General features: G+C 41.6%; 1 protein-coding gene across 1 annotated transcript; it reads right to left on the bottom strand.

Moving 5' to 3' along the window:
* Positions 1-645: 645 nt before the first annotated feature.
* Positions 646-17,875, bottom strand: LOC138633335 (carboxyl-terminal PDZ ligand of neuronal nitric oxide synthase protein-like). The gene is given in 11 exon segments (XM_069719503.1): positions 646-1,737; positions 1,740-1,988; positions 2,512-2,680; positions 3,647-3,808; positions 7,815-7,942; positions 8,507-8,636; positions 13,777-13,885; positions 14,012-14,070; positions 14,144-14,236; positions 16,448-16,519; positions 17,328-17,875. Coding segments are annotated over 11 exon segments (1,560 nt in total). The 5' UTR covers positions 17,433-17,875; the 3' UTR covers positions 646-1,453.
* Positions 17,876-20,561: the final 2,686 nt, after the last annotated feature.

Here is a 20,561-nt window from a genome sequence, read left to right as displayed (position 1 = left end):
CAGTAAGTCATGGCCGATGTACGTATCTAGTGTGAAACTCATTAAAATGTATAAGATTTATAAAATTATTAAGGTGGTATCTGATACTTAGATTTATAATCGAATATCTGCAAAATAGTGACGTTCCCAGCAGCCTTGGTTGAAATTTCTGTTCTGTGCTGATAAGCATGATGACACTAAATCAAGGTGAGCGTGGAAAATATTGTGGGTTATAGTTCAACGATCTAAGCGCACGGTCTAAAGCTCATGGCTGAGGTGCATTTAGCGTGCTTTCAAATTCACTTATAGTTTAATGGCAGAAAATCTGAGAGTAAAGTAAGGCGCATGGTTCAGAGCGGAGTTACTCTCGCTCAACTAAACATAGCTGTGTTGTGGGTGTTACATGAATTAAACCAAGTACAGTGTCATCTCCCATTCCCTTTAAAAGGTCATGTGCACCTGCCTGATTTGATAAGTAGTAGGAAAGAACGCTTCTCTGCAGAGGAAACAGATCTATTTGTGCACAAGCAGACTGATGTGCAAAATAATAATCATTTTTAATCTTTTACATATTCATGCCCTGCTTCATATTCCTGTGTGCCCATCCATCGATGTAGGCGTACAATATTATCTTAATAATGTGCCCCTTAAAAAAACATAAAAATAGTTTGTCATTGACTTAAGATCAGGTTTTTTGTTGGTCATTCGCTTTCAGTTTTCTTAAGATACCAACGGGCCAATAATGCGCCTGACCACATCCCATTTTAAGACCAATAACACGCTTGTGAAGTGGGTGCAAGTACATTTAAACCACGTAGGCGCTGGATGAGAAAATGCCAGCTGCATCGGTCTGAAACTGGAAAAGATGCTGGCCTTGCGCTTGCTGCTGATTTGTGCCATGTGTAGGATAAAGCTGTGTGTGCATGTAAGCATTTAGTTTTGCTTCTCAGAGCCACTAGCATGGGTGTAGACTCTAATTTGTTAGACATCAACAATTTTACAAAAATAAGCTTCATTTGTAAACAATATGTTTAATGAGTGTTCTGTAGGCTTTTACTGTCAGTTCCACTATATCACTGTTCAGTGTGAGCATATGTCATTGAACATGCGCTTGCTAATTATTCATGTAATCATTAATGGTCTTATCAAGTCATCTTTCATCTAAAATGAAAATGTATCAATTTAATTATACTTTCATCATTTCTGTTCATATTTTTGGATTTTATGAGTCATATATGTAGGACATGTTCTTAGAGTAAAAGAAGGGGCAAAGCAAAACTTTACAAAATGTAAAACTTTTGCCAGCATGGGGATGAGTGAGCGCCACAGGGGATTTATACCTGCAGATGATGCATTTTTCTATCATAATACATAACTTCGGTATAATGTTGTCCTTCAGATTCTGAATTTCACCTGTTTCCCGTTGGGGTGGTGCATAAGGGCAAAGTTGCCCGGTGCAGCTTTCAGAGCACCACTAAACAGCCATCTCATCGCCTAAGCAGTCCGCCAGACTGTCTGCATTCAGCACATTTAAGAGTCGAGCGCCGCTGTCAGCCCCCATCCCCTCCCCCTGCCCCCAGCTGTCCCGGTCATCGCTCTCATCCGTGTTTGATTCGTACTCGGATCCGATCCCGGACTCCCTGAAACGAAGTAGCTCCAGGGCACCAAGGACCTGCTCGCCCAGCGGCGAGCCTTCATCCGGGGCGCCGTCACTGGGAGTCTCCCCCGGATCCAGGCCCTGCTCCTGGCTGTCGGGCCCGCGGGGGAGAAGCGGAAGCACTCCAGCCGGATTCCGCTCCCGCGGAGCCCCAGAGGGATGGTGTCGGGGCCCGTGGTGCCAGGAGAGCCGGGTCCAGGCAGGGCGGGGATCCAAGCACTGTCTCCAATCTGGAGCTGGGACTGAGCTGCTAATGGGCCTGTAGATGAAGAAGAAGGCGTGAGGGGTTCAGGGGACACGCTGGGGGGCTTGGCGCGGAAAGTGATCTCCAGAAGACTGTCCTGGGAGCCCACTAAGGACGAGTAACAGAGACATGAGCAGAAAGAATAAGAGACAGATATATAGGAAGAAACAAAACAATTTTTTTTACATCATTTAAACAAAAATACAAGACATACAGAATAAAAAGAGCAAAACAGATGAGATAGAGTGGAATGACGTCTGTGCTGAAAGGATTTGATAATTCATGACTATATGGGAGCGTGTTGCCAGTGGCACTGGTTTAATGCAGGGAGGGGAGAACAGAGAGCAGTATTGAATCCTCTGAGAGGGCTGCCATGGGATAATTAATTGCATGCCAGAAATGGATGAGAAAAAAGAGCCATGAGAACAGGATGGAAGAAAGGAAAGGCAGGAAATAAACTGATTTGAGAAAAGAGATGTAGGGAAAAGGAGGCTTTTATGACAGGAATTATCAGGGGAGAAAACATCGGAGCAGAGTAAGATTAAAGGCAGTGACACAAACTAAAATATGCACTATAAAGGAGGAAGGAAGCGGAGTGTTCAGTCAAGAATAAAAGCTGATGTCTACTCACTAGATGTTAACTGGCCGGCGGCTTTAAGCTCTAGCTCCTGGATCTGTTTGACCAGCAGTGAAATATGTTGCAGCAGGTCTGTGTTCTGCTGCAGCAGCCTCTGCACTCTGGCCTGGGCTTCAGCCCGCGCACACGCCTCCACCGACAGCTGCTCCTGGAGCACATGCACCTGAACACACCGCCACAAACACAAACATCATCGAGATCACACATAAACAGGTTGCCAGCAGGAACAAGTGTGTGCAAACCTCCGGAAAAAAATTATTCACATCAAATTTTGAGTCAGAAAGAAGCAGCAGGGAGCCAAATCTGGTGAGGAGGTGTGGTAGGGAGCGACGATTATGTTGTTGCACGCGAGAAATCTGTCTGTTTTCAACGCGTTGTAAGCGGGCGCACTGTCATGTTGGAGAATTCAAGTGCCATCGTGCCACAGTTTAGGTCGTTTGCAATGAATGTTTTCTTTTGGACGTCTCGAAATGTCATAGTAGTACTCTGTGTTGACAGTCTGACCCGGCGGGACGAATTCATGTTGCACAACCCCGCGAATGTCAAAGAAAACCCACACGGTTGTGCTCCTAACCTGACGTGCCTTCTTCAGTCATCAACAGGAAAATTCTGCCCCTCTGTAACGCAAATGCCCCTCAAAACACCGCCTGGCTCATTGTTTCATGGCCGTGGATTTTCAGAAGCATTTTAAGGGTCTGTGTTGCTGATTTCCCAAGTTTTAAACAAAATTGTACGTGTGCTCTCTCCTCAAGTTTCAGGTACCAATGGTCACAAAAACCTGAGTAATTCAGGTGATGATGCTGATCCAGCAATGTAGCTTGAAATACTTATGAAAGGTACTTTTTCCTCCTTATCGCCATGCATTGCTCTGCTGTGCTACATCACAAACAACAGGAGCAGACTCAGAACTTTTTGATCCACGCTCGTATACAGTTTGTCTTTTTTGGATGTGTAATTGGAGTTGTAGTTCTGACTGTTAATTTTGAAGGCTTTGCACTTAAATTGAGCAAATTGAAAATACTGTGTGCAACCAATCCTGCCATAGGAGTTTCACCATAAACAGAAGAGAAGAAAAGGAAAATAAAAAGTCTTAGATGGTGTTTCAAAGAACAAAAAATATAATCAGGACCTGAGCTGAAGCTGCCAGTGCTTGCTGCTCCTGCTGCTGCAGCTGTTTCTGAAGGAGCTGGACCTGGTGCTCAGCAGAGCGGGACGCCTCGGCTGCAGACTGACCCGACACAGAGGCTCCGAGGATGGGAGAGCTCAGCAGAAGAGAGGGGTCATCGGATACCTACAGCGGAGACAACGGTAAATCAGGCACTACTGAATCTCACAACATATAAAAGTCACAGTAAAGTTGGATATTTCTTCATGGATTTTAAAGCACTTTGTTCAGTCCAGTTCGAATATTTGTCATTACAAATTTTTTTTTTTTTAAAGCTTGGCACACAATTGTAGACTAGTTTCACCAACCTACACCTTAGTCTACACCTTAGTCTACACCTTCTGACCAAGTAAATCCACTAAAAAACACATCTAATGATCCACTCAATAAGTCCAACTGCGGGTGGATGGATTGCTGCCAAACAACAAAAATCTCATATATTTCCATATTAAATAAAGTAAACATAAGAGTACATATGTCTGTGGATGAGCTGCACAGTCGACAGAATTAGATATAAAGTACTGGGTAGTATAACCAACAATCCTAAATGATGGAGGAATAGTGGAAAGAAAAACATCAGAAAGCCTGTATGTGTCAAAACATGTCTACAGAAGTGGTTTATAAGCTGACAGACTCTCTCTGCCTGTCTGAGCTCCTCGCGGAGGGAAATGCAAAGAGAAGCTGCGCTGGCGGCGATGAGTCCTCCTGTTTTCATCCTGACGGAAAAATCCACGCACGCATTCTTAGATATCGTCAGCGCTTGATGTTCAGGCGCTTCTAGAAGGAGTTTTGTGGCAAACTCTTAAAATGTAGGCATGTGGTGGGCCTGACGTTTCACAGCTCCGTGCTACTGAAGTGGAGGTTGGAAGAGTGGAGTGTGGTTAGTTTCTGAGGAGGAGGAGGGAGAGAGAGATGAATGCAATATCTACCATGTCAAGTGACATAAATAAAGAAAATATCAAAGTGGCAACTGTATCTCTTAAGAAATGAAGATCAATAAACTTTGTGGTTGCTCTTTTGATGGAGAATTTGGTATTGCTGGCTGCTTCTGTGATAGACCTCTAGTTGAATTAGTGTAAAGAGAAGAACTCGGTCTTTGATTTTTAAGGCCTGAAACTGAAACATGACATTCGCTGATGTTTTAGACCTTCAAAGCATTCCTGCTGCCACTGTACAAGTTAAGGATAGAAATCTTTTTAAGTTTTCAGTCAGAAAAAACACCCACACTACGATTACTGTTGGAGCAACATTTAGTATTCACGTTTCAGATGATGTGATGAATTTAAGTCCAATATTCAACCTCATTTTAGCTCAGGTTTGCTGTTCACCAACTAGTGAGACAAAAATGTGTTTTCTTAAGCTGGTAAAGATGTTGGATTTTGGACAGCTGTTGGTAGCTGCCAGTTTTTAGTGCTTTTTAAAAAATTTTTTTACTGTAAACTAACCTGGCTCCACCAGACTATGGCTCACAGCTTCAGTTTTCTTCAGTCTCAGCCACTCTGAAGGGCAGATCAGTCAGTGACTAGTGCGGGTGGGTAAGTACGATGTCAGAGACGAGCGTTATTAGTTGTAGCAGTGGTAGAGGTTTATTTCAGTTAAACCTACAGTGCAGAACTTGTATCACCCCCTTATGGCAGTACATGTAATACTGTAGCTACATAGCCTAATACAAATATTTTACAAATACCAGCTTGCCCAAGAGCATAATACAACATCTGTGTTTGCTCAGTCCGTCTCTTCTTTGAGCACTCTTCAGCCAGGTAAAGCTACACCACTGACTACCTGTGTTTGTGTTTGTCATTTCGTTGACATTGACCCTTCGTCTGAATGCTGAAGTTCTTCAGGAACATCCACTCCAGAAAACTTTTGGACACCTTATTGTTTTTTCTGCCACACTTTAAGCTGCTGCAGCCTGTTCTTTACTGCCACTGCTGTTGCATCTGTTTCCCCCTTTCAGCTCTGAAAAACAATATTGCCAGGTGACGTAAAATGCATCTCTACTGGTGCCAGCACTGAAATCTGTCATCAGATAATACATTTAAAAGCTCAGTATACTGAAATAAAGAGAGACTTATCTGTTGGTAAAATGCTTAATCAGCATTGTGAGCTTGTTTTCATGTAAAAGTCCTGCACTCTAGCTTTAAAGAGCCACTTTGAGAATCCACAACACCAGCAAGATAAATCATACTGTATTACATCAAAGAAATCTCCTATAGGGATATACAAACAACAAACAGAATAGCATCATTTAATGTAATTGAGAAGTTGGGGCTTTAATGTTGATTCAATAAGTGAATCTATAAATAGATCTATAGATTGAATGTACGGGCTGCCGCTGGGCTGCATGACTCACAATTATGTTACAGTGGGATGAGCAGCCATGAAGGACACGACTTATATGCCTTATCCGAGAAAGGAGATCAATACGGTGGGTTCTCTCATCATTGATACTCGACTGCGAAGGACACTTGACCTTCAAATTACCCAAAGGAGTGAAAAAAAAGTGCACGTGAAACCTGACCGTATGAAATGCTGCTGTTTCATTGTGGCAGAAGAAATAATGAAAATATCAACCTCATTTCTTTGGGAGATAAGCATATAATTAAATTAAACCAGCCAATTCAAACCCATTAACACCTCGCCAGATCAACACCGGTTTTCTCTCTTGAGTAATAAAGCTGATGGTGCCTCAGAGACCTGGTGGGAAAATGAGCAGACAAACAGCTTGTTCGACAGCGCAGGATTAGCAGAGCAGCACTACAAAACCTTGCTGTGATTTCATCAATAAACCATGTCGTCCAGTCAATATTAAAGCGCCTCATGAAGCATTTCTTTCAGGCGGTCGCTCACTATACTGTTCATCCCTCAGAGCTGGTTTCTGATCTTCATTTGAGTTTTAGGAGGACAAACCTTTTTGGAATTGGAAGCCTCTCAAAAGTTATTGATTAACATGACATTTCTGCCTTTAAGATATATTTTTTTTACATATGCTCTGTCAGAATATGTCCTGTTTATCCTCTTCTATAAAAATTAAGATTATGTCAAGGCAACAGGAACAAAGACAATCTAACAACTGATTATGTGTGACTACTGTATTAAGTTTAAGTTGTTTAAGGAGGCTTTTTAAAAAAAAATGCTTTAACTAAGACTTGATTAACTGATTAGTTCTTGAAATATCCTTGCAAATTATTCTGAAGGTTGATTTAAGTTTTTACTTTCAGATTTAAAAAACAAATTTGTGTCAAAATTTGTGTGGTGAACACATCCTAACCTTTAGTCCCAAGAATAAGTAAATCTTTAAAAACACTGTGCGTTACCCACAATGCAACATGATACCATCTTTCATTAGAGGGTTTCTATCTGATAAAAACCCATGTCTTTCAAACTCCACAACCCCAGTTTGTAAAGCAGACTTGCTCGGATAAGTGTGTATTCTCAATGCCTGAGTTGCGACATCACAATGACGTCATTAGGGTCATTTTCCAAAACTTTGGAAAGATCCATCCAGAGCCACTGAAGTATTATACAGTAGAACTATACCAGTACTTATCATGACATTGCCTTTACCCGCCATGTGTATATTGCATCTTGTGTATAACTTTGCATTAATTTCTGAAGATGTGCGTAACTAACGCTCCATACAGATGCAGGATGCGCGAGGCAGCCATCACGCGCACGCAAACACATACTTTAAAGCACAAATGTCTACAGCCTGTAAGTCAAATATTCACTGTTTGTTTCTCATATTGATCTTTTTTTTTTTTTTTTTTTCTAGAGTTTTATGTTTGTTTATTTTTAGCTTGTGGACAGCACAAAACATGCAGGGTGCAAAGACTTTGGTAAATTGTGAAGGGCATTTATCATAATTTTCAGACACTTTCTGAATCTAATTGATTAACGTAGAAAATAAATGGCATTTTATTAATAGTGAAAAACATTTTTTTGCAGCCCTTTATTTTTTTTGCTTCTGTGTCATGCAGAGCGGTGCAATAAGCATCCATAAATCATTCTTAACAGAGCTCCCATCATCTCTGCAAGGTTTCTACAGCCTCCTGTATTGCGGTGCGGAACAAAATAACAGTTCTTTGTGTGAGCAGCACTGAAATGAGGAAGGACAACTTCGATACTCTACCTTCCCGTCATTACAGAGGGCCTCGTCCTTTTTGCTCTTCTCCAGGTCTGATGAAGAGACGCACTCAATGCTCTCCTCTGTAGTGGCTTCAAGGTCCGTCTCCTCCGACAACGTGAACCTCTTCTTTGCTACAGAGAGACCAGATGCATGGGAGGGATTTTTCATGCTTTGTGCTTTATAGTTTACAACATATCTGGAGGCAGAAACAGCAGTCGCATCAGCGGGCCAAAAGAAAACTGGCAGAGGCCCACACAAGAAAAGCCTTTTATCAGCGGCTCGCACGACTCACCAAAAATATTTTTTAAGCTTCAGTGTTGCAAAAACTGGTGGAGGATAATGACATGTTTTCTCTGAGAGGTGTGCTTAGTTGCCACTGTTTGTTTCTGCAGGCACTTCAAAGTTTTTTTGTTTGTGTGAAATGAGAGGGTAAAAGAGGAGAGAGGAGAGAAGGAGACCTGGGAGTTTGTGTGAGATTTAGACTTATAATGTGAGTGTGACAGAAGGAGGATCAGAAGGGGAGAGACAGTGGGAAGGAGAATGGTTTTGTAGATGCAGTTTTATGTGTGTGTGTGTGTGTGTGTGTGTGTGTGTGTGTGTGTGTGTGTGTGTGTGTGTGTGTGTGTGTGTGTGTGTGTGTGTGTGTGTGTGTGTGTGTGTGTGTGTGTGTGTGTGTGTGTGCAGGTTTGAGTCACCTGGCACTGCCGCCGGCTCGTCCGCCTTCCCCTCCCCGTCCTCCTGTTCATCGCTTTTCTGCTGCTGGGTCAGCTGGTGACACACATCAAATGCCTGACCCACCGTCCGCACAATCCTCATGGCCTGAGACTGTGACGGAGCAGAAAGGTGTGTGTGTGTGTGTGTGTGTGTGTGTGTGTGTGTGTGTGTGTGTGTGTGTGTGTGTGTGTGTGTGTGTGTGTGTGTGTGTGTGTGTGTGTTGACGGTTTTGAAAGCAGGGGCAGAGAGAAGCAGCAGCATGAGCACAGCAAGGGAGGAGGCCAAAAAAAAAAAAGATGAAGGTACACAGCAGGGGAGAAAATGAGGCGCCAGAGGAGTTGCAGGAGAAGAAAAGTGGAGCGAAAGAGTGACAGCATGAGCATGTGTGCAAAGGTAGCGAGAAAAACGATGAAAAATAGAATCAGGGGGAGAATGGATGGTATGAATGGGAGGTGACAACAGAGGGAAACAGAAGCAGAGATGGAGATTAAAAGCTGAAGATACTGCGAGCACTTTAGCTGCTTGTCCTTGCCTTCTTCTCTGTATACATTCTGCTGTCACAGGGATGCATTGGTCTATTTCAGAAGCAGGAAACTCTGATGGCAGAAGGAGCGAAGATAAAGTTTGTTACTGTAGGAGGTTCAGTAGATGCGTCAGCTTGGTATCATCAATCAGGGAAAGTTTCATTTGGATTAACGTGACAATTTGTCACTTAAGTCGCATACGTGTTTCATATATTCATCCTGTTTTCTCAGAAGAAACATTTTCAGTAAAGGTTTGAATCCTGTTTGTGTGCAAAGATTTAAGGTATGATATGCTCCTTTGATGAGTCACATGCAGCCCTGATACACTAATGAAGGGTGAGAGACTGACTCATATACAGCAGGTACAGTGGATATAAAAAAAAAAACATCAGTGATGTTGTAGGAATAATTTGACATTTTGGGAAATATAATAATTTGCTTTGGGTGATATTTTTAGCCAGTAAAACCCACTTTTTCAAAGAAACAGTCTGACGAAGCTCACAGCTGGTTGGAGCTTCATATTCACAGACATGCGGGTGTGTGAGCTGACAGGATGAAGCGTGTAAGTGCATCTCCCAAAGAGTCGAACTATTCCTCCAAATTACACAAAAGCCTACAATCTACAAGGGTAACATTTCACTGTTTCTGAGTTGTCAGTTCGTCTGTATCAGTCCCGTTAACGTGATATCTCAGGAACGCCTGGAGGCAATTTCTTTAAACTTGGCACCAACTTTCACTTTGATTCAAAGATGAAAACTTAGAGTTTGGTGATTAAAGGTCGAAGGTCACTGTGTCCTCATAAAACATGTTTATGGCCATACTCAGGATTTAAGGCACTAATTAGGACAAAAGTTCACCCAAATGTCTAATAGAATAAAATGCAAAGAAACTTTTCTGGCCATTATTCAACACTATAACTCAGGAACAGAAGGAGAGGCTGTGACCATATTTAACATTTGGTTGGATACCAAATTGGTGACACTTATCTTGGGTGTTCACCCTGAAACTGTGCTGATTGTATATTCTGTGATGTCGGACTGAAGATGTGTAAAGCATCTATATTTTCTATCTTTGCGGCAAAATCCATATTTGGAGCATTGTCTGCTGTCATTCAGCTTTATTGGCCAAATGTGAATTATGAAGTAAGAATTACTTCAAAGTCTTCAGTACATATATGATATGAGTAGGGGTAAATATGAATGTAAACTGCAACTTGACTGGTGTATTTGACATTTTGTTTATTGTCCTATGTGATCGTAAAATGAATATCTCTGTGATTTGGGCTGTTGGTCAAAAAAAAAAAAAAGTTTTGAAGATGTTACATTAGGATTTAGGAATATTAGGAATTGTAACGATTTTTTTAATATTTTATATGCCAATTCATTAACTAAGAATGTAATGGGCAGATTGTTCAACAATTAAATTATACTTGTTGACACTCTTGTGTGCTATTTCAGTAAGGTTCAATACTGTTCTTACCTAAGTTAAATATTACATTTTGTTCTTGCATAAATGTGAATTGAACACACAGGATTGAAAATTCAGTGTGGCCTTTGAGACAGCAGCACTTCCCTCATCAATTTCAAGGTTTTTCTTCTTTTTTTTTCATCCTAAATCTGCTGGAATTAAACTTCATCCACCATGTCTGTCCTCAGTCTCACTAAAGGTGATGTTTTCCATATTGAACATCGGCAGAAGCTGCATCGAAATAAATGTATTGCTGTCTGCCTCCTCTGGAGGATTATTGTGCTTCAAGGCATTCAGTCAATATGTCAAGGTAACTCAATCTTGAATGTAGTTCAATCAAGAGAAATAGCTAAATAAAACAACAACAATAACATGAAGGAATGCAGTGGGGAAATTGATTATATTGCTCCATCAGTGCAGAATTTAATTTTGTTTTTAAGTTGTCGAGTTAAACTGCCAGGCCTCCCAGGGCCGAGCACAAAAGGCTGGGTCGACACACCAACCTAACATCTGAGCCTCGCTGTGCTGCAACATGCCATGATGAAAATAAATCAAATCTCCTCTTATCAGCTGGTCCATCTCCTCCTACTCAGCACACATGCTTGGTCTGCAACACCCTGATAAGGCTTCGCAGCCACAGGGGAGGCAGAGAGGCACCACTGGCTGTGTCCCTGACAATGTGGTGGGTGTTCGGTTCAGCTCTGGTGAAAATGTCTTTAAGTGCAAAGTGAAAAAAAACCTTTTCTCTTCCCTTAGTATTCAGCTTCACTCAGTCACTGTCTGTCTGGTATCCATGGTGAAGGGACAGGAGTCAACCATGCTGATGCTCTGCCTTTGACATGGAGGAAAAATCAGCTTTGCTTGATATGCAGATACGTGGAGAAGAACATGTTTTTCATTTTTAGACGAGGAGGTATGACTATCACCTGAAATGGCCAGGTGTGTGTGGTCCAACAGGTCAATACATCACTGAGGCAACAGGCATCAATATTACAACCATGAGCTGCACAGCTGAAAATGAAACACACTGACGGACTTGCAGTATTCATATTTGTTTACAGTCCACTTAAAGGATAACGCCACAGAAAATCTGTGCTTATGTTAAAGTCAACAAAATCCATGATGAGACGCAAACCAACAATGTGTTTGTCCGTCTCTGAATAGCTACTTCCAAACGTCCTATTGTTCAGCTTCGAGCACATTCAGTCCCACTCAAGGCAAACATTTTAAAGCAACAGACATTTTGGAAAAACATTCACGGTGAAAGAGAAAAGGAAGATGAGAAGCTTGACAGAACACTCCCATCCCTTTGTTAAATGTGAGTCCACAGCCGGCGGCCTGTCAACTTAGCACTGCACAAAGAATGGGAACAGGGCAAAGCAGCTGCCTGCAGCGTGAACCAAAACCCTCCCACAAGCAGCTCTGAAGTGCTTTGATTAACACATTGTGTCTTGTTTAATCCAAAAGAAACCTGAAGTGAAACCTCACAGTGGTGAGGGCTGATTAAACAAACAGGTGATGTCAGGCTGATTTGTTTACCTTTAAACTCCGATTCACACCTCTGACAATCATGGAGGTGTTCCAGATTCTGGCCTGGTCTGCCCCAGTGCTCTGAGTTTACAGACGTAATCAAAAATAATACCGACTGGATGAGAGTCTCCCTAAAAGTTCAAGTTGTAAATATCATCCATATTTAATATTTATGACTTGAGATCCCGTAGTGTGAAAGGAACAACGAGGGGATACAGAGCAGAAACCTGCAATAGCCAATGAGAGCGAGCTGAAGCTTCACAAGATCAGAGCACAGAAACATTAATAAGAAACAGCTTCTTCATGGCAGTAAAAGATCAGAGAAAGTAAAAAAAATGTCTACATTCCTAATGATCACAAGTTTCACTCTGTGTGCAAACAACAGTAACTGTAGCTTGTAGTAGTAGCTTGCACTAGGCCACGTTTGAGACTAACAATTAAATTTTTATTTGGAACTCACCTCCAGCTCGCACCGCAAAATGTATAAGACAAGCTGATTCTGTCTTCTCAGTCATGGTGTCATTCACAGTTTTGTTCTCCTATTTTGTTTTTAGGTGCAAAACATAGCACACACCTGTGCAAAGAACTGATCAATGGCACGCTGATGACAAAATGACATTTGATCACGCAAGTTTTTGTGTGATCTCAAGTCCCTGCAATCACTAGTCTGAATCGACTGGTGTGTCTGTTCTCATGATTGTAATATTAAGAATGAGTTAAATCTGTCATTATATCTGTGATCTCCCATGTTTTTAATACAGGTTATGATTTGAAAATCCTGTAGTGTGCACCAGGCAACAAGCTTGCTGATTCCTCTTGTAGTTTTGTGCCTCACAGTTGCTGCTTTATGTTTAGAATACAGATATAAAAGTGGTATTGATCTTTACATCTGACTTTCAGCAAGAAAATCAACAAGTGTCCCCAAATGTCAGAATATTAGCTCACAAATACATCACCTTTTTAAAAAGATGAATAATTTACAACCCTGTCTCCTGGAGATTACAGTAGATCCCTGTCAATCTAATTATCAACAGCATATGCATTGAAAGAATAACTGTGAACAGATTACACGGTAAACATTATGAGGAAACATTTTTGGAAAGTTGCGGATAAATACATTCTGAATTTATCAGTAAAATATTCACTGTCAACATAAAATGTCTGCTCTTGCAGTACAATATTAACTTGTAGTGTCACCAGCATCACTCAACTTTTTTTATGGTTGTGTTGAGGCACTCACAGTACTTGGTTAAGGTTAGAGAAAGGTCATGCTCTGCTTTTATACATAAAAGTTCACTGTGACTTGACGCACAACGCTTTTATTTGCATTTAATCCAAAGTGTGTTTGTTGTCTGAGTCTGAACCACCACCTGCTGACTCTGATGCAGTTCATAAAATGGGACGAGTCACTCGTTAAAAAACAAGATGTTGCCTTTGTAAACCAGCCAGCGACTACACAGCAAACGTAATAAAACTGAGAAAGCAATTTAGTTATACAGCAATGTCATATCGAGGAGAAAAAGCTGGTAATTTCCAAAATTATCTACTGGAACAAATGTAACTCAAATAGGAGCAGTCAGTGCTTCAATTAGTATTTACAGCCTTAAGTGTGATCAGTTCAAAATAAACTACAGTCTATGTTCATTCTAATGGAGGAAGATGTCACCCAGTGCAAAAGTTTTGCCTGTTCGAGATCAATTCATCTTTAGTTTATCAGAAGTTAAACTCACCTTCCTCTTCGACTTGAACACGTTGCACCGGAAGATGTTGCTCTGCCCGTCTCTCGCTATGTAACTGAAAATCTTTAAGTCTTGAGCATCATGGGAGACGTAAAAGATCCTGTGGAGACAAAATGATCCACACAATCAGACCAGTGGGGTTTTTGATTAGGATAATTAGGAGTTTGATTAAGTTGATTGGCTTCAGCGTCATTATTTTTGATTGAATATAATAAAGCGGGCCCACCTGTAAATCGGATCCTGTGTCACCAAGATGGTGTTCTCATCCCACGACCAGCCTTTTCTCTGTTGCAGCGTAAAGACACATGGGTTCACAGTAAAAACAAACAATTCAAGGTGTAATATCCCAAAAACTGACCTTTTTCTTTTTGCGCAGGATCACTTTGACAAAATCTGTCGACACAACGATGTTCACTTTCTTTTTCTTGATGTTCTTCAGCTTGAATTCATACTGTGCAGAAGGAATGAATAATGTAAAATTAACATCCAAAGTTGGCAACACATTTTTTTTATCCAAAAATAAATCTAATTACTATGCTACATGGTGTGACTGGCTTTAAATACCAGATAATACTGCTGAGATGGATCTCTTCACACAAGATAAATTATGTATTGGAGAAGAGATAAGAAACCATGTAGACACGGGGGATATTTTTGCCGATCTTCTTCTCAGGGGAAATCTGAGATTGAGTAAACATTGAGAAACTGTCAGTTTCTGTTTCTCTGAGCTGTTTAAGCTTTCAAAGGCAGACTTCCCAGAGGGAGGCAGGCATGTGCGGGACACTTTCATCCCTCTGCATGATTAATACCGGAGTCTGTAGCCTCTGCCTCCACTGCAGGATCTGGCTCCAAATATCAGGGCTCGCGGAAGATCTAAGAACAACTGGGATTTATACGCAATAACTCGTCTGGCTTTCAAAACTTTAAAAGTCCAACATCAGATGATTAATTGATCAAATGAAGGTCTGTAAAATCACCCGTCTTTTTCGGCAGAGGAACTGTCACCCGCTCTGCACGACAGACTTGGATATTCTCTGTTATCTTTTCTTTGGTTTGCGTAAAAATAACAACCCAGAGCTGTCTTTTGTTGTCAGCAGGACTGGAGCTGTCTTCTCACTCTTTTATTGACATTTCAGAATAAAAGAAATCAGGGAACATTATTATTACCAACCCTGGTGGCACTGGTGGGAAAAAAAATCCACAGCAGATTGTCTATATATATGTTTGTGTTGTGTGTCCTTGTCATATGCTCGCATGCAGCTAATCTGTCTTGTTGTTGTGTGGGACTTTTCTTCCACATGCAGACTGGATTGTATCTGCTCAGGTGAAGGACACAGATCTCCTCTGTGTGTGTGTGTGTGTGTGTGTGTGTGTGTGTGTGTGTGTGTGTGTGTGTGTGTGTGTGTGTGTGTGTGTGTGTGTGTGTGTGTGTGTGTGTGTGTGTGTGTGTGTGTGTGTGTGTGTGTGTGTCCTATCCAGGCTAGTGCGGCCCCACATAAACTGGGACAAGAGGACCATCCATCACGGAACACGCTCCTGTCAGAGGGCAATGAAGTGGAACACAGGGGGTATTCATGCCACATTTTCATGCACATCAGCCTAATACTAACTCCGACTAACGTTGCCCCCAAGCAAAGTAGCGCTACAGGTTGTGCCAGCTCACCTCCGGTGTTACCTGACAGGAGTTTTAAGAAAAGTTAGTTGAATATATAGATGCTGTCTCCCTCCAAAAGCAGGGGCTCTTAATTACTGAGCCATCACGTGGCTCACAAACAACCCGACTCTTTTACAAACATGCTTTTATGTTTTCAGTTTTAATCTCCCCCATATTTACCATTATGTTCCTTAACATAATATTTGTATTATTTGTCTCTAAATGCATTGTCTCTTCTTTTATGTTGTGCTTCAAAGCCAGAAAAGCAGTTTGTAATCTCTGCTTTTCCATAAAACAAATACAAGTATTCAATAAACATTTGTTTGTTTAAGAACAGATGAAAAAAGGTACAATGCATGCCTTTAGCTAGCCAGGTCTTTAGATTAACTTGTGCATTGTGCAGGTTTCTTTTTCTCTGTTTAAACTGCTGTGTTAACCAGTGTCACTGATGCGGATGATCAGGATTAAGTCTTCCCTGGGTGTCACTAGGGATGTGGTCGACCTCCGAGTGACACAATAAACATGGTTGTAAGATTAGATTCAACAGATGACAAGCAGCTAAATCCTCCTCCTCCACCCTCTGCGTAACACTGCAGTGACGGGTAATGACGAGGCAGCGCAGTGTTTCCTGTGGCCTTGTCTGGTCTAAATGAAACGGAGGCTCTGAGGAATGCTGGCTTTTTCTAATAGTTCCACACACACAGTAAACCTGTTTGCCGCATCTCCCCTCAGCCAGAAAAATCCAAGCTGCCGTATGAATCCTATCGTGATTTAAAGTGCTCCTGACAGCCCACTGAATCTGCCCAGTGTGTAGTTTTACACGGGCAGGTGATTTAAAGAAGATCAACTGAGCGTCGTGCACAAGGTGAAGCATAAAACACAGGAGAGAGGGACGTTCAATGTGCACACAACGACATCAGTCGCTGTTAATGTGTTGAAGCAGCGAATGTAACAGGGGGTCAAGTTCAGTGTCTGGTTCGGGGGAAGTCACACATTTGATGGTCTTACTCTGATTCTCCTCATTGCAGCGACTATCTCCATTCGGCTGCCCGGACGACCCACCTCGAGACTGCCAATGTACTGTGAAGTGTAAGAGACAGGTTTAAATATCAGCTGTTTGAAGGGATGAAGAGTCGACTACTATTTATGTGGGGAGTCCTGGCCTGGCACATTGTTTGTTTTGGACTGTACCAGCTTTCACGGCTTTTTTGTACATGATCTTTCTTTGAGCAGCTTCTTACACTCTTGATGTACACCTGAGTGGCCAGAATGTATTCACAATCAGCAAACATGGATGATTTTAGCTGCTCAGATTGGAGACTTTGCTGCCTTCCCTTGATTTACGTTATATTAAATTTAATGTTTGCAATAGGACCATTGGTCAGACAAAATTAGACATCAATTACATTGGGAGCTAGTAAATTGGGATTGGGATTAATGGGGGTTTATAGAGCAAACTATTACACAGTCATAACTGACAATTACTTGAAAATTATTGCTCCCTGCAGCCTTATTACCCTCAGACTTATTTTACTGTCAGAAGTGTAAAACTTAAACTAACAAACATTTTAAAACTGTCATACAGTTACAGTGTTGTCAAAATGGAAATAAAGGCTGTCAGCATTCATTGCATATTGGTATCAATTAAAGCAACACTTTACCCACGTAACATCATAATATGTAATATGCAAGATATGTAAAAGTCACTCAAATTCAAAATGTATTTATTGTAATCTCTGAACACACAAACTAATGTATACAATTATGAAAACAAATGATATTTGTTAGAGGCTGTATCACCAGTAACCCTCAGTGTTTGACAGAGGTCTTCAAATCCTTCCAGTCACCCACAACATCCAAGCTACTATCTGTTCCAGAGGGTCCTTACCTTTGCCTCGAAACAGACCCCATGCTTAAACACCTCCTCGTTGTGCATGGGGATCCTCAAATCCTGCGCGTCATCCACTAAATTGTAGCCCGTTACTCCTGGCATCGCTTCAATGATCGCTCACTTGCTCGACACTTGTTTTACGGCAGCGCGAGAGACCTGCAGATCTGCGCATCTCCTCCGGCGCTTTTCTCTCCGCACTCTCATCGGAGAGACGCGTCACTCCGGAGGTCATGCGGGTTGAGCCGCCTCTGGTCGCCACCGATTGATTGGTTGATGGGCTCAATTAACGCACCGATCGGCGATCGGCGAGTGCACCTGCTGCTGACACGTTTACTCAGGTCTGGTCGGAGGCACAGAAGCAGTGGCGCGCTGCCGCCGCCGGGGTCCCGATGACGCACGGATCTCAACACATGGCTGTTTTTTCCTCGAAGCAACGCGGAGTCAAAACCTGACCTTATTTACCGGAGTGAGCCATCAATATTGAGAAGCAGTGGGTGCTTATTAACCATCAAATAAGATGAAAGATGTGAGAGAGGAAGAGGGACTCTCCTTGTGTGGGCTCTATCAACAGCTGCAGTTGCTGTTTGGTTGTGACATCTAGTGGCATCACAGTGAACAAACACATGAATCCCCATCACAGTATTTTAGATTCCAGGAGCCCCCAGAGGTCCTTGAAGGGCTCTTTGTTCCCTCCTGTAAAATGAGAATACATATTACCAGTAATTTCACAGAAACAGATCCACCTACAGAAATAGACAACAAATGAGTCGGCCTAGTTTTAATAGCAAAAGAAAAAAGTGGAAGAAAGAAACATCAGCGATCCTGTAATTAGTTAACACAATGGCCAACACATTTCAACCTGTTGGAGCTCCATGACATCATAATGAGCTGTTAGATCTCCAAGTGCTGACATGGTGACAGCTTTGACCTTTATTTTCCCGGTAGCCACTCACAACAACCCTCCCCTTTGTAAGGAGCGAAATGATCATGAATCAGTGACAGTTTAGTGTAGAAAAAGATTTGAGTTTTTGTATCAGTACTGTATAGACTTTACTTAATCTGCAGTTTCAGACAGCACACTTAGGTTTAATGAAGCACACCATACATTGCCTGGCTTTAGTCACAAAAGTGTGGCCCTTTTTTCTTTTGGACTTCTGTCCCTCTTTAAAGACAGTTTGGAAACAAATTAGACTGATATTGTTTCATATTTTGATTTATGCTTTAACACAGTTTTGATCACAAAAGGGGGCAACAGAAACAGGCTGTATACACATTATTATTATTTTAAAACACTTAGAATTGATATTTTTGTCATTAATGAATCAAATCAGTGTCAAAACAATGTGCCAATGTGAACAGGGGTGCTCGTACCAGTTATATGAAAAACCATCTGAATCTGCAGCTCTTCAGCTTTATAGACATTAACAGCTAAAATGATGGATATTCTGGAGTTGGTCGAGAAAAGAAAAAAAAAAAAGAGTCACAAAAGTAAACATTGGACTTGGCAGTGGGTTTTCAGACATTACTAAAAATAGCTATTTGTTGCTGTGGAAAATGAGATTAATGATGGTAGTGAGTGAGCCAAAATAGTGAAACCGAAACAAAGAGCTGAAAGTAGCTAAACGCTCCATAGATCTGGGAGGAACTGCAGAATGAGTTAGTAATTATTTATCACTATTAGCAACGTCTTTTACATACCAAAATCCACTTGATTCAATGTTTAGACCAAATTATTGTTTATAGCAGCTTTAATCTAAACAAAGTCTGTCCACAGAAATTAGTTTTGGAAATCTGAAGTGAAACCTGCCTCTTTCCTTTGCCTACATCTATCTGTATACAGTATACTGTATTTCGCCCATCTCTGATCAGACGTCAATCCTGCCGTCTATCCAGCAGGGGGAAACAGAGCTCTTTACATTCGTCAGGATGAAACACCTGTGACAGCAAAAGCCCAAGATGAAAAGCCATAGTCAAACATTTACTTTATATGTCAAGCATGCTCCTTTTTACTCTCCGTGACCTTCTTTATCCTTTTGTGCAGCTTCTCTTTCATTGACCTGTGTCAGGAACCACTCAGGGTGATTGTTGTACAATCTGTCTCAGCGTAAGGCGCAAAAAGAGTCTGGTCCAAATGAGCACAATGGTCTGCTACTTCACAAAATCACCCCTCCATACACACACGCACACGCACACCTCATTTCCACAGACTTACACTTTAGATTTTTGGGCAATATAAGTGTCCAGTCACTATTTTCTGGGGACTGAGTGTCCTCTGAAATCACACTTGAAGAGAGCAGAAATGCTGCATCAGGTGCTCCAGGAGGTCTTCAAATCCTCTCATTTAAAGTATTTGAGGTCTGTGCATCCACTTACTGCAGCTCGAATGATGTCTCTGCACATACCGTGTTTTCTAAGCTGCTGTGGTGGCTGGCTGCATGGCTGTCACGTGTTTACATTTCACTTTTCGTGCTGCACGACTACAGGCAACAAAGCTTCTTGTGTTCAGGTGAGTTTTATTGCAGCACGAGTAAGAACGGACTAGTGTGCGTCAGATGCAATGTTTTTTTTTTTTAATCTCTTTCTCACTTTATGGTGTGAGAAAGGAGCTGTGTGGCTTTTTTTTTTCAAGCTGTGTATTTGTACAGGAGTTACTGTAGACAAATACAATGAGTCCTCATGCTGTAGACATTTTTCTGTCCTTTACTCCGTATTTAATCAACCTTGGAAGTGACCACGTCTCAATTTTTTTGCTGACTCACTTTCATTTTCTCTCAGCACTTTTTCTCTTCTATTGCCATTTTTACTGAAGACATTTTGTTTAAAAAAGACTAGAAGTTTACAACCACACTTAGTCTCTGTGAGGCTGTAGTCAGTCGGCACTCAATTGACTGAAACCATGGCTGGATATGCCTCCCGAAGGGGCCTGGGAAAAAATATATATTTTGGGCCCCTTTGTGGTAGTGTCATTATTTTCCTAAAAACTGATCATCAACTGATGCACTTAGTGACATAAACGTCCTTTTTATGCTTCAGTGCTGGCGACAGCTGTGGCCCCGTGACATTATGTTTTAAGGTTACCTGTGAACATGATATCTTCTGGGAGTTTTGGAGGAATTTCTTCAAACTTGGAATAAATGTTCACCTGGTCCCAATCATGAACTGATTACATTTTGGGTTTCAAAGATCAAAGGTCGAGGTCACTGTAACTTAACATCCGTTACATTTTTGTGA

The sequence above is a fragment of the Brachyistius frenatus genome, unplaced genomic scaffold (assembly GCF_029030835.1).
Source record: "Brachyistius frenatus isolate BFR_SWC_R1_liver_20210118 unplaced genomic scaffold, ASM2903083v1 Contig_215, whole genome shotgun sequence".
Classification (NCBI taxonomy): Eukaryota; Metazoa; Chordata; class Actinopteri; family Embiotocidae; genus Brachyistius; species Brachyistius frenatus.
The sequence above is the reverse complement of the archived record's forward strand: the minus strand, read 5'-3'. Positions and strand labels throughout refer to the sequence as shown.